The 15,706-nt window shown below is 18.8% G+C and overlaps 6 protein-coding genes across 6 annotated transcripts; 3 read left to right on the top strand and 3 right to left on the bottom strand.

The window, feature by feature from the left end:
• PGSY75_1232400 (conserved protein, unknown function) lies at positions 1–1,045 on the top strand (the record flags this gene model as incomplete). The annotated part of the gene is made up of 1 exon (XM_018786897.1): positions 1–1,045. A coding segment is annotated over one exon (1,045 nt), but the record flags the coding sequence as incomplete, so codon positions are not given.
• A 389-nt stretch (positions 1,046–1,434) lies between these two features.
• On the bottom strand, positions 1,435–2,129 carry PGSY75_1232300 (putative cytochrome b5; the record flags this gene model as incomplete). The annotated part of the gene is made up of 3 exons (XM_018786896.1): positions 1,435–1,524; positions 1,616–1,830; positions 1,976–2,129. The coding sequence occupies 3 exons, from the start codon at positions 2,127–2,129 to the stop codon at positions 1,435–1,437; spliced, it is 459 nt and encodes a 152-aa protein (XP_018640761.1).
• A 1,108-nt stretch (positions 2,130–3,237) lies between these two features.
• PGSY75_1232200 (dihydrolipoyl dehydrogenase, mitochondrial) lies at positions 3,238–4,917 on the bottom strand (the record flags this gene model as incomplete). Its single annotated transcript, XM_018786895.1, has 2 exons — positions 3,238–4,705; positions 4,847–4,917. The coding sequence occupies 2 exons, from the start codon at positions 4,915–4,917 to the stop codon at positions 3,238–3,240; spliced, it is 1,539 nt and encodes a 512-aa protein (XP_018640760.1).
• Positions 4,918–6,674: 1,757 nt separating this feature from the next.
• On the top strand, positions 6,675–9,437 carry PGSY75_1232100 (60 kDa chaperonin; the record flags this gene model as incomplete). Its single annotated transcript, XM_018786894.1, has 2 exons — positions 6,675–7,691; positions 8,280–9,437. The coding sequence occupies 2 exons, from the start codon at positions 6,675–6,677 to the stop codon at positions 9,435–9,437; spliced, it is 2,175 nt and encodes a 724-aa protein (XP_018640759.1).
• Positions 9,438–10,394: 957 nt separating this feature from the next.
• Positions 10,395–12,209, top strand: PGSY75_1232000 (putative phenylalanyl-tRNA synthetase alpha chain; the record flags this gene model as incomplete). The annotated part of the gene is made up of 2 exons (XM_018786893.1): positions 10,395–11,909; positions 12,120–12,209. The coding sequence occupies 2 exons, from the start codon at positions 10,395–10,397 to the stop codon at positions 12,207–12,209; spliced, it is 1,605 nt and encodes a 534-aa protein (XP_018640758.1).
• A 180-nt stretch (positions 12,210–12,389) lies between these two features.
• On the bottom strand, positions 12,390–15,683 carry PGSY75_1231900 (hypothetical protein; the record flags this gene model as incomplete). Its single annotated transcript, XM_018786892.1, has 1 exon — positions 12,390–15,683. The coding sequence occupies one exon, from the start codon at positions 15,681–15,683 to the stop codon at positions 12,390–12,392; it is 3,294 nt and encodes a 1,097-aa protein (XP_018640757.1).
• Positions 15,684–15,706: the final 23 nt, after the last annotated feature.

The raw sequence follows: 15,706 nt of genomic DNA, 5'->3' as shown, positions 1-15,706 counted from the left end.
AAAAAAAGAAAAGAAAGAGAGAAGACTGAATAGAAAAGACTATGATGATATAAAATTTGAAATACCTTATACTATAATATGTATAAAATGTAATAAATATATATATAAAGGAGAAAGGTTTAAGAGTGAAAGAAGAAAAATAGGTTTTTATATTAACAGTACATGTTATTCATTTTGTATTTTTTGTAAAAGCTGTTTAAATAAAATAATTTTTGAAACCAACCCACAGAACTGTTCATATGATATTAAAGAAGGAGCAAGACAAAAAAACGAAAAATATGAAAATATATTAACTCATAAAGGAAAGAAAAATATTAATTCTATAAATTTTGAAGAAAATAAAAAAAAAAAAATAAATCCTTTTTTATTATTAGAACAAAATGTTATACAACACAAAAAGAAAGCACTTTCAGATTGTTCCATCTTTGAAAATTATAACCAATATAAACATATAACAAATAATAATAAGGAAGAACATTTTTTTCAAGAAAAAAAAGAAAATCATCAAAAATGTGATCAAAAATGTGATCAAAAATGTGATCATGACAAAATACCTGTAGAAAATGAAACCTATCCTTTGTTACAACATAACAACAATATATTAACTCTTAAAAAAAAAAATCCTGAACAAAGAGATAATAATTCAATAGAAAGCAATGATAAATTTAATAGTATATCCCCCCAAAAAAATGATGATGATTCAAATGCTTCATATACTGATGAAGATATGAATGAAGTTATAAAAAATAATTACAAAAGAAATAATATCTTGAAACATGATTTTTCATGCAATAGTAATTTAAGAAAACAATTAAGAAATATCAAAAAAGAAGATATAAAAAAAAAAGAACAATGTAAAAAGAAAAATATTTTTATTGATATACTTAATGATCCATTAGAAGACTTAAAAGTAAAACATTTTGCTCTTATAAAAGATAAATATAAAAAAAATATAATAGACAAAAACAAAACATTGAAAAATAACTTAATAAAAAAAAAAAAAAATAGCATATTTGATAAACGCTACCTGAAAAAAAAAAAATAATAAAAAAAACAATATAATGTAGAAATGGTATATAAAATAAAAAAAATAAAAATAAAAGTAAAAGTGTAAAGTTATCTAATTTTAAAAAGATATATAAATGATATAATCACACGTCAATCATATCATTTTAACATATATATATATATATGTTTATATTTTTTTTTTTTTTTTTTGTGTACCGTTGCATTTTAATTGTAAAGAAATATAATAATCCTTTTTACAAAAATATTTTAAAATATGATATGTTTTTTTATTTTTTTTATCACTTGATATTATTAATTTTTATTATTTTATTATTTTATTTTATTTTTTTTTTTTTTTTTTTTGTCTGCCAACATTTATTAAAGATTAATATAACAAATAAGATATTTCCTTGTTTTATACTGTTATTATTTTAAGAGCAAAAAATAATATGCAACTCCAAAAAGGATAATAATTCCAGCCACGACAGGGTAATTAGTTTTTTCTTCTTTTTTAATCTACAAGGGGTTAAAATAAATAAATGATATCATATAAATAAAACAAACGTTATATTTAATATATATATATATATAATAATTTTCTTTTAACCAGTATGGGTTTGCTTTCTTTAGGTTCCTTTTCCTCGTTTTTTACTTCCTCATCAGAATAATTTATATATTCTATCTTATTTTCAATAATTCTTGTTTTTTCTTTTTTTTTATATTCTTTTGAATTTTTCTTTATTCCAATCAAAAAACTGTTCATTAAATTTTTGGCGTTCTCAGAATGTCCAATGGAATTAAATGCATCGGTCGCATCAAGGCCTGTAAAAATATAAAAATATAAAATATTTTCACATGAACATATATTAGGTTATATAAAAAGATGTTTACACATATATATTATATATGTATGTATGTATATATTTGTTTAACTTTTAGTAAGTCCTATTTTTTTTATTTCTGGTACCTTCATATTCTTTAAAAAGATCATATCCACCTGGATGCTCATAAAATGAACTCACATCATATATTAAATCATTAATTACAATACAACTTTTTGATTGGGTTTTAAGTTTTTTTAATTCTTTATCATCTATTACTTTTAATTTCTTAACAACCATTTTTTAACAAAATGAAAATGATATAATACTTGTTTTGTTTTTTTAACAATTTTATATTCTAAATATGAAAAAAAAAAAAAAAAAAAAAGAAAAAAAAAGTAATAATAAATAAATACATAAATACATACATATATATATATATTTATATATATGTTTATATTTTTTCTTTTTATCCAGATATACAATTTTATTTACTAGCTAACTAATTTTTCACACTTTACAATAATTTATAAATCTTTTTTAAATCGTTTTTCTATATTTTAATAAGCACATATATATATATTTATTTATATTTATTTTTTTATTTATTATGTGTATATTAATTTTAGTTGGCTCTTAATAATATTATGATTACAAGTATATATATATATACTCTTTTTTACATTTATTATAATTTATGTTTGCACATGTATTGATTTATATTATATTTATCTATACTTGTTTTTATTTTTATAAGTTTATGTATTCCCAATAATTTTATATAACAGATTATAAACACATAAGAAAAAATGTTATCAAAATATGCGAACTGTAATAATATATACATATATATATATATATTTTTTTTAAGTATTTGAAAAGTATAAATGTGTAGAATAAAATACAGGACACTATACAAATATATATATTTAATAAAAAAATTATGAATATAAACTATATTATTTAAATATTTACAATTTTTAAAAAAAGAATTGAAAATGTATATTGAGTAATTTTTTTTATGTAATAATATAATAAATATACGTATGTATTTGTTAATTTTTTTAAGAGTGTAACTTAAAAATAATCGGTATCTTCGTTTTAAAATTATATATTAATTCAAATGATAACAAAATATATACCATTTAATATATATATATATATATATATATTTTGACCTTTACATGCTTTAATTTTTATATTAATTAAAATTTTTACAAAGAGAAATATTTAAACGTTGGCTTATTCAAAATATGAATGTTCATAATTTTTAATATAACCAAAAAAAAAAAAAGGGGAAAAAAAAAAAAAAAAAAAAAAAAGGAACAAACAAAAACAAAACATAGGAAAAGAACTCACATACATATATTATATATATAATATGTATAATATATATGTGTGTGTGTGATTACATGTGTATAGGTTTATCAAATGATTGTAAAGCCACCTCTTTGATTACTTCTGAAAATGTTGGATGGGCATATATAATTTTACTCAAACTTTTAGATGAGCCATTATTACTAACATATATAGACAAAGGTAAGATTAAATCACTAGCATTATTTCCTATAATTTGAGAACCTAAAATTCTGTTAGTATCCTTTTCTACAATTAATTTTATAAGTCCATCATAATCATCTATTGTCCTTGATCTACTATTAGCAGCAAAAGGAAAACTAACCGATTTGAAATTCATATTAAGTTGTTTACATTTTTCTTCATTATAACCTACAGTAGCTACTTCAGGATGTGTATATATAACACTTGGAACTAAATCATAATTAATATGTGCTTTTTTTTTCTTATTATTTTTTAATTCGTCAAATAACATATTAGCTAATAAATATCCTTCTTCTTCTGCTTTATGAGCTAACATAGGTCCATCTATAGCATCTCCAATGGCTTTAATTGTAGGTTGTGAAATTACATTAAAATATTCATCTACAGGTATTTTTTTATTTTTATTTAATTGTATATTAAGTAAATGTAAATTTAAATTATCAAAATTAGCTTTCCTACCAATACATATAAGTACAATATCTGATGTCATTTTTTTTATTTCATTAGTTTTTTTATTTTTTGCAAATAAAGAAGCTTGGTTATTTTCTATATTTCCACCTATTACTGATGTATTAAATACAAATTTCATTTTTATTTTTTCTAATGTTTTTTGTAAAACCTTACTTACATCTGCATCAAGAAAACCACATAAACGTTCATTATATTCAAATATAGTAACATCAGACCCAAGCTTTGAAAATACTGATCCAATTTCTAACCCTATAACACCACCTCCAATAATAGACATACTATGAGGAACCTTTTTAAAATTTAAAATATCATCTGAATTTTGTATTATTTCATGATCATATTCTAATATATCATTAACATTATCAGCATCATTAAAATTATTATCATTTAACTTTTTTAAAGGTATTTCAATTGGTTTTGATCCAGTAGCTATAACAATACGTTCAGCTGTTACCTTCTTTTCTTCTTTTTCTGTTTTTATTAAAACAGTATGTTCATCTACTAAACTCCCATGTCCTATAATATGATTCACATTGTTCTTTTTATATAAAAAATTAATTCCATCAGATAAATTACCCATGCACTTATTTTTATGTTTATGCATACTCTCTATATCCAACTTAACATTATCAACTAATATACCACATTCTTTGAAGCGAGTTTTTGCTTCATAAAAATTGTGAGAAATATGTAATAGAGATTTAGATGGAATGCATCCTCTATTTAAACATGTACCTCCTAGTTTCTTGTCTTCGTTCACATTCAAAACATTTAGTTTATTTTGAGCACATCGAATACTGCACACATAACCACCTGGTCCTCCTCCAATTACTATAACATCATAGCTACAAAAAAGGGGTAAAAATATATACACATATTATATATATTATATATATATTATATATTATATATATATATATTTATATATTTATATTTTTCCATGTACAAGTAAATTATGTTTATTTTTTAATTATCTGTTCATATACTCTTTCTTAGTTGAGAAGTGTCTACGCAATGGCTGAAAAAAAACCTGTGCTCTAAAAATAACGCTGTTCATATTAAGCTGAAAAAGAGTAAATCTAAAAGGGAGAAAAGGCACATATAATAATAAAATGTGTAAATGCTACTATGTATATATATATATATATATATATATATATATATGTGTGTATGTTATTTTTTATTTTTTATTTTTTTGACCATACTTCTAAAGATATTGAATTGTATATCTTTGCATATATTTTTTACAATTTAAAAATAGAAGAAAAAAAAAAAAAAAAATCAACAGAAAATTTCTCCCCTTATATAGCATATATATATAATACTTTTTTTTTATTAAGTATACGATGAAATGCTACATTATTTTTTCAAGGAAATTGACATCTTAAAAAATACATAAATATATATAAACAAATAGTCATTTAACAATTACTTGTTAATATTCATAAAATATACAGAAGATTGAATAATCTTTACACATGTTTTTAATTTTTAATATTTTAATTTTTAATATTTTAATATATTAATTTTAATTTTTTATAAATTATGCTCTTATTAAATTGAAACATACTCATTTAAATATATATATTAAAAACAAATTGTATATTGTATTTTTAATATTCAAATAATTTAATTTTCCAAAGTATAATTTAAATATTATATATATATATATATATTTTTTTTTTTTTTTTTTTTTTTTATAAAATAATTCTTCAAGAAAACATTATAAAAAAAAAAGTAAATATAAAGATACAATATGAATAAAATATGTACACATATATATTAAAGATATGTATTTATATGAATACATCTTTATATGAATAATTATACACAACATGGAAATTATATACATATAATATATATATATATATATATATATATATGTAATATATTATATTATATTATATTTTTTTTTTTTTTTGGGTGCATTTATATTTATTTTTAGGTAAATCTCAAATGAGAAAAAATATAGATATATCTTATAATGGAACACACCATTTTATTCTTATTCTTAAAATATTATTATTTATTTATTTATTCATTTATATATTAATACATTATAAAATATATATATATATATATATATATATATTATATAATGTATATATATATATATATATATATTTTTTATTATAATTATATATAGGCATATATATTATATTTTATACATATGTGTTCAATTATTAATTAAAAAAAAAATTATAAGGGTTCTATAATATATATTATGTATATATATATAATATATAATTTATTTATTTTTATAATATATATATTATAATAAAATAAAAAATAAAATAAAACCTTTTTTTTAATGAATAAGAAAAGTGTAGTAAGGAAATTTATAATAAAAATATATAATTATTAATCATATATATATATATATATATAAATATATTTGTTATATCTATTTTATTTATTTCATTTATTTTATTTATTTTTAATTAAAATATTATATATATATATAAAAATTAGTTGGTACTAATTTAAATTATGAACACAATACCATATGGTATTTTATTATACTATTTCTTTAAAAATTTTTTAATTTGTGGAAATATATATATTACTTATTAATATATATATATTTATATATTTATATATTTATTTACATATGTGTTTATATATTTAAGTACATTTATATACCTTAATATTTCCTTTGTGCCATATATATAATTAATCTTTTGATATGTATAATTTATAAGTGTTTATATATTTTATTATATATATTTATTATATAATTTTGTAATTTTTTTTTTTTTTTTTTTTTTTTTTTTTTTTTTTTTTTTTTTTTTTTTTTTTTTTTTTTTTTTTTCTATGAAAATGAAAAGATTTGGTATTTTGTTGGTTGTAATATTTATGATATGTTTGAAGTATGGATATAGTATTAAGAAAAAGCGCAGTCCTAATAACAAGAATAGGCTTTTTATAAATAAGAGATTGAAATATATAAATAGTAAGATTATAAGTAGAAGAAAAGAAAATTATGTAAAGGTAAAAATGACAGAAAATAAAGTGAAGGGTAAAGACATAATATATGGAAATGAATGTCGAAATGAATTATTAAAAGGAATATTAACAGTATCAGATGTAGTGAAATTAACATTAGGTCCAAGAGGAAGAAATGTATTATTAGAAAAAGAATATGGAAGTCCATTAATAATAAATGATGGTGTAACCATAGCAAAAAATATATCATTAAAAGATAGAAAAAAAAATAATGGTGTAAAATTAATGCAAGAAAGTACTAATATATCAAATGATAAAGCAGGAGATGGTACAAGTTCAACAGCATTAATGACAGCAACAATTACAAAAAAAGGTATTGAACAAGTTAATAGAAATCATAATCCTATTCCTATACAAAGAGGTATACAACTTGCATCAAAAATGATTATTGAAAAAATTAAATCTTTATCTACACCTATAAAAACATATAAAGATATACTTAATATAGCAACCATTGCAAGTAATAATGATGTACATATGGGACAAATTATTGCTAATGCATATGATAAATTAGGTAAAAATGCAGCCATCATATTAGATGATAATGCTGATATTAATGACAAATTAGAATTTACAGAAGGATATAATTTTGATAGAGGAATTATTAATCCATATCTTCTATATAATGAAAATAAAGATTATATTGAATATTCTAATGTATCCACTTTAATAACAGACCAAAATATAGATAATATACAATCCATATTGCCAATACTAGAAATATTTGCTAAAAATAAACAACCATTATGTATTATAGCCGATGATTTTAGTAATGAAGTTTTACAGACCTTGATCATAAACAAGTTAAAGGGTGCAATCAAAGTGGTACGTTCAAATATAAATGAATAAATGAATAAATAAATAAATAAATAAATATATATATATATATATATATATATATGTAATATTTATTTTTATCTGTTTACATTATATATTACTTATTATATACTGTGTCATATATTTATATATGGTCTTATTTTTCCTAATTTTTTTTTTTTTTTTTCGTCTTCTCCATTTTTATTAATGTGTGTATAAAAAAATATGTACATTCAAATAAAGTGGAGATATAAAAAAAAAAAAAAAGAGAAAAAGAAAAAGAAAGAAATAGAATAATTCGTAATTAAAGAATTATTTTCTATGGTACATTTTTCTTACACACCAAATGTTTACAATGAAAAAAATTACACACATTATATATATATGTATATATTGAAGAGTTAATTGTGTAAATGCTTTGAATATGTACAATATATATTTTTATTTTTTTATATTTTTATTTTTTTATTTTTTTATTTTTTTATTTTTTTATTTTTTTATATTTTTATTTTTTTATTTTTTTATTTTTTTATATTTTTATTTTTTTATATTTTTATTTTTTTATATTTTTATTTTTTTAAATTTTTATTTTTGTAGGTTCCTATAAGAGCTCCATCGTTTGGTGATAGACGAAAAGACTACCTAAAAGATCTATGTATTGTAACCAACAGTAAATACATTAGCGCAGATGTAGGTTTGGATCTAAACAACTTGCATAACAATATGAGCAGCTTTGATAATAATTATCTTTCCTTATTAGGAAGTGCAAATACGTTAATAGTAAAAAAAGATAGAACTAGTTTGATAACAAAAGAGGAATATAAAAAAGAAATAGATGAACGTATAAATGTATTAAAAAAGGAATATGAAGAAACCACTTCAAAATATGATAAGGAGAAATTAAATGAACGTATAGCTGCTTTATCAGGTGGTATAGCTAAAATATTAATAGGTGGTAATTCAGAAACTGAACAAAAAGAAAGAAAATTTAAATATGAAGATGCAACAAATGCTGTAAAAAGTGCAATAGATATTGGATATGTACCAGGAGGTGGTGTAACTTATTTAGAAATTATAAAATCCAATTTCATAGAAGAAATACATAAAAAAATTGAAGAAGATCTTCAAATAGGTTCAAATAATGAAGAAAAGAAATATCTTGAACTAATAGGTAATTTAGAATCGGAAATGGAATTACAAAAAATGGGTGCTAATATAGTAGTTAGTAGCTTAGATGTAATAACGAAACAAATAGCTGATAATGCAGGAGTTAATGGAGACAACGTTGTCAAAATTATATTAAATTCGAAAGATAAATATGGATTTGGTTATGATGTTAATACAAACAAATTTGTTAATATGGTGGAAAAAGGAATAATTGATAGTACCAATGTTATTATAAGTGTTATTAAAAATAGTTGCAGTATTGCTAGCATGGTATTAACTACTGAATGTATGATGGTAGATCATGAAAAAAAAGATAAAGGTATTTTAGATTCTTCAATTAACTCACCAAATTATTTAAGTAAACATAGAAGATCTTATAAACATAAACTACATGATGATGAAGAAGATGAAGATGAAGAAGATGAAGACGATGAAGAAGATGAAGAAGATGAAGACGATGAAGATGATGAAGATGATTTGGATGATGATGATGATTATGATGATGAAGATGAGGAAGATGAGGAAGATGAAGAAGATGAAGAAGATGATGAAGATTCTATGAATGACGGATACAATTATGATGAATAATAAAATAAAAATATATACATATATAAATATATATATATAAATTGTATATGTTTTTAATTTTTTTTTTATTATATTTATCTTTTTCTATTGTTAATTTTATATAATCCTTATTTTGTCCTAATATAATATCTATTAGTTTTTAATTTTTTATATTTTATATATATATATATATTTTTTTTTTTTTTTTTTTTTTATTTTTTTAATATTTTTTCTTTTGAAATTTAAAAAATAAATAAGTAAAAATATATTTATGCGCAAATTTTTTTTAAATAATTAGTTATTTAATGATTTATTTATTATATGTATATAATATTATACATATATATAATATAATATTATGTTTTTTTTAATATGTTAATAAAACTTTAAAATATATAAACCAACGCAGTAAACAATTTAAACATAAAAAATATATATGGAAATATAAAATAAACCAAAAATGGTTTTATATATTTTATATAAATAAATAAAAATTTTTGTTTTTTTGTAATACATTTAAATGTATATATATATATATATATATAGTACACATAAATATATATATAATATATATTATATATATATTATTATATCATGTAATAGTATTTTTTATTTTATATGTATATTTATTTATTCTCTATATATAATGAACATTTTCAATTTGATTTTTATTTAAAAAAAAAAAAAATAAATAATTTTATAAAAAATTTTATTATAAAAAAAAAAAAAAATAAGGTCAGGAAAATGTCCTTCGAAAGGGGGAAGAGTTTATTTGTTATTGTCCCTTTTGAACGAACATAAGTAGGATATATTAAAATAATTCAAATGAATAAATAAAAAAAGTCAACAATATATATATATATATATATATATATATATAACATTTATGTATTATTTTGTATTATTTTATTTTATTATTTTATTATTTTTTTTGGTGTTACATTTTGTTTGCTAGAGGACTAACCCCTTGAGCAAGAAATGTTTTTTTCCTTCCTTATTTGTTTCATATTTGTTATTATTGAATTTATAGAAAGTTATAAAAAAATTCCACAGATCAGTGATATATATTTTAGAAAGCTTGATAAGAATTATCATATAAAAGATGATATAATAAATTATAATAGATTTAAATATGTTTACAAAATAAAGAATCATCCACTAAATGAAATAAAAGAAGAGGTATTAAATTTTTTAAAAAAAAAAACATCTTTTTATTTAGTATATAATAAATGCCCACTTTATTATAAGGATTTATGTTTTAAAGAAATACTTATAAAAGATACAAACGAAACAACTTCCATAAAAAATAATTTTTATTTTTCTCATGATTATTTATTTATTCCTCAAGCAACGTCTTTATTCCCATACATATATGATTTACTAAAAAATAATAACACACAACAGAATAATATTCAAAAATATAATGATACAATAAATGTAAGAAATTATGCATGTAATGATAATACAGCTAATAATGTTGATGTAAATAAAAATATAAAAAAAAAAAAAAAAGATGATTATATTAATAAAGATATCATTGAAAATAATAATGTACATATAATAAATAATTCAAACATATTAAATAATGAAAGCGATAATTTTTGTATTATATCAAATATTTTTAGGAAGGATAATATTGATAAATTACATTTCCCTTTTTTTAATCAAATCGATATATATTTTAAAATAACAAACGAATTAGTACACAAAAAAAAACAACTTGTATATTTTTTGTGTGAATTATTATCTACCATTTTTGGAAATAATTATAAATGGAGAATAAGAAAAGATTCTTTTGATTTTACTACACACTCATTACAAGCAGAAGTATTTCATAATAACAAATGGATAGAAATTTTAGGTAGTGGAATATTAAAAAATAAAATTATTTTCAACAAAAAAAAAAATTATGAAATCAATGATTATCTAGCTGTAGGAATAGGTTTAGATAGAATTGCTATGATAAAATGGGATATTGAAAGAATAAGAGATTTATATTTATATATTTATAATACAGAAAAAAATCTATATTCTGGAGAGCAACATAATCAAAAAGATGATAAATTTTCACACCATATATCAAATCAAATATTCAATAAAAATATAAATGAATATGTTCTTAACAATAATGATGACTCATATAATTATAATAATGGAAAAAATTGTTTTTTAAAAAATAAAAAAAATGAAAACCAAAATGATAAGAACCAACATGATAAGAACCAACATGATAAGCACCAACATGATAAGAACCAACATGAAAATATTTTATTAAATTCACCAAAATTGGAAGGTCAAAAATTAAAACATAATTTATTAACACATATAAAACAAAATGTTCATATACAACAAAACACAAAAAATACAAATATAACATCTGATGAAGTTTTATACTTTTCAAATTTATATAATATAAAAGATGAACAACGAGATTTATCCTTTTATTCAAATGAACAATGGAACAATGAAGATTTTATAAAAAATATTATCTATGATAAAATGGGATATTGAAAGAATAAGAGATTTATATTAATATATATATATATAAATATATAAATATTAATATATATATATATGTGTATATATATATGTATATACATTTATGTAAACAAAAAAATTATGTATATTATACATTAAAAAAAAGGAAAAACTTTTTCATATATTATATATATATATATATATATATATTTTTTCTTTTTGTAGGAACAGCATGTTTTTAAAAATCATGTAAAAGAATTACATGAACAAATAATAAAACAAATAACAAAAATGTACAATATAATTATTAGATAATTTCCGTTATATTCTTATAGGATTTTATTATATTTAATTCGATAATCATATTACTTTTTTTTTTTTTTTTTTTATGTCTTTTTTAAGTACACATATATATATATATATATATATATATATATATTTATTTATTTATTTACCAACTCATGTTTATTTATTGTCATTTCCCCATTTTTATTTTCATTTTTTTTGTATGATGGGATATTTTAAAAAGTTCCATGAAAAAAGAAATTGCTCTAAGCCTCCAAAAACTAAATAAATTTTTTTTTTTTCAGAATTGTAAAAAAATTTCATAGATAAAATACTACCAACTTTATTTATATGCTCAAAAATATAAAAGTTAATAAACTGTGCAATTAATTCAGCTTCTATTTCTAAAATTGTATTTTCTTCATTACTTGGTTTTCTATTATTATAATCCTCATCATATAAATTTATTTTATATATCATAATTTTTTTTTTTTTTGAAAATATTGCTATATATAATTCACCATTCATCATATAATAAAAATCAAAAAGAAGTATTTTAAAATTTTGAGGAAATTTTAATTTTGTGATATATAATTGATGACCTTCAGATATATATTTTTTTTCATGCTCTTTTTCTTGGCACACTAACTTCTCAATATGATTATTTGAATGAATAATATCATTATTTATGTTATTATTCAGATCATTTATTATTATAACACCATTTGTATCATCTTTTATATCATGTATACTATTGTTTAAAACGTTGAATTTTTTATTAAAAAAATTTATTATTAAATATTCTATAAAAATGAAATATATATTACTATTTGAAAGTAGAAATAAAATATTATCTTTTAAATACATTTTATTTATTTTCTCATTCATGTTTATATCATAACTATCAAATTCCATATTGTGATTAAAAAATAGTAATTTCTTCTCATATAAAATAAAAACGTAAATTTCGTTATTAAATATAGTAGATGCCATATATTTCTTTCCTTTAAATTGATACAAATTATTTAACAAATCATTATTCAATTTAAATATTTCATTAGTAATAATATTATATAAATATAAACCTTTTTCATTTAATATTACAAGATATGTATCAAATATATTGGGATATATATTATTATTCACATCACTTTTAAAGTCTTCCATTTTCATCATATTCATTTTTTTTCTCTTTTTTTTTTTATTTCCTTCTGTTATATTATTTTCTATTATATCTATATGGTTATTCTTTAAAGATGCGGATGAATACACACAATGCGAATTCGTTTGGTCCTCATTTGAATTATTTGTCTCTTCAATTATATCATTTATATTATCATGATCAACTAAAATATCTTTTTTTTTTTTATTATTTTTTGGCTTTCCAAACCAACATATAGATATTATATGTTGATTTTCTCTTATATTTGGAATGATTATATTTTTTTCTTGATTTGGTCTTTTTTTTTGAACTTTAGTTAAATAAAAAAATCCAAATACTGACTTTTTATTAATAAAAGCTATAATTGGTAATTGAGGATGATTAATTAAAAATATACAAATGTTAATATTATTTGAATATATCGAATTTAATATATTATTATTATTATTATTATTATTGTATTTTTTTAACTGTAAATTATATATATTCTCATTTCCTAGAGAAAAAATTATGTTATTATCAAAACAAATTATGTGATATATCCATAAACTTAAAGTAAATATTTTATAAACATTCTTCTTCTCATCTATAACGTATAAACAATAAAATTTTTCTGAATCATATATATATATATACTCTTTATTATTTAATATAAAAAAATATAAATAAAAAATTATTTTACAATTAATATGGAAAGATTTAATAATTCGGTTTTCATTTAAGTTGTACACATTCACAATACCTTTATCACTGGATATATAAATATTATCAGCTGAATCAAAATGGATACATGTATAATATTTCAAATCTTTTTTATCCGATATGTTATTATTATTATTATTATTATTATTATTATTGTTATTGTTATTGTTATTTTTTTGGTTTTTATTCGATGCATAAATGAAACTATCATTATTATTTTGTTCTTCCATATTATCATTATTATCATTATTCTCGTTATCCTCATATTTTTTATATTCCATATCATCAAATATTATCTCCTTATAACCTTCATTTGCATTTTTTTCACCTGTCTGTTCATGCAAATTCTGAACAGGGCAGGTAATTAAAGAATTTTTTTTTTCTTCTTGATTTTCATTAGATATATCTATTTCATGTAAAATGATATTTTCCTTTTCATTGTTATGGTCCTTTTTTTGTATTATATTATTATTTATACAATTCATTTCTTTCATTTCATTAATATTATATATTTTTACATAATTTTTGGTAGAAAATGATAAATAATTTTGTCCTAAGTTATTATATTTGGTTGTCATTGAATATAATTTTTCATGAACAAAATTGATGACAAAATAAATTTCAAAAATATAAAATTGGACAACTTGGATACACTCCTTATAAGCTACAAAAATAAAATGATTATTCTTAATATTATGATATAAATCATTTATATTTTGTATTTTAAAATATTCTTTAACATTTGTTTCTATAAGATTAATTTTTTCATTTCTTAATTTTTTTTTTATTTTTACATTTTTTTGCGGCACAAAAAAATAAGCATTTCCTTGATCATCTCCATAAATTAATAGATAAAAAAGACTTTTGAAATTTTTTAAATGTTTTTCATTATCTTTACAAGAGTTATAAGTATTATTTATTTTATCTTGTGATAATTCAAAACAGTACATATTCTTTGTTACAATTTGTTTATCAATATTATCTATGTCCACGATTTTTATATTATTTTCATCATATATATCATTGAATAATTTATTATATAAACTATTGTTTTTACTTATATATAAAAAATTAAATGTTAAGCAAGTAATTTGGTTTTTTTCACTAAAACTTAAAAGGGATTTATTTTGTTCGACATCAAACAAATGAATTTCATTTTTTTCGTTATAACAAAATAATTTATATGATAAGGAAGTGTTTTTTTTATAAGTACATTTTATAAGATCATTTTCTTTTTCATTTAAACAAGTGGTTAAAGGTACAAAATCCAATAGCATATATTTGTTTATAATATTAGATAATTTTAATATAAAATCAATATTTATATAAAAAACACATGACAAAACTTTCTTCTCATTAAACATATTAACATGTAATATTTCATTCTTTACAATTCTTCTGATAATTAAACTAAATTTATGTATTGAGCATGTCACATAATCTTTTACTTTAAAAGCACACAAATTGTTATAATATTTTATAATAGGAATAGGGGGACAAAATTGTCCATTGAACCAAAATAAAGATGGAAAAAATAAAATATTTCTTAAACCATTTTTTTTCTTTTCTTTTTCTAATATATCATTTCTACATATTTTTAAATCATATTGAAGTAAATTTTCATATTTCGTGTCAGCCATCTTTATCAATCATAAATAAGATA

Source organism: Plasmodium gaboni, chromosome 12 (assembly GCF_001602025.1).
Source record: "Plasmodium gaboni strain SY75 chromosome 12, whole genome shotgun sequence".
NCBI lineage: Eukaryota > Apicomplexa > Aconoidasida > Haemosporida > Plasmodiidae > Plasmodium > Plasmodium gaboni.
This window is presented reverse-complemented; position numbering and strand designations above follow the sequence as displayed.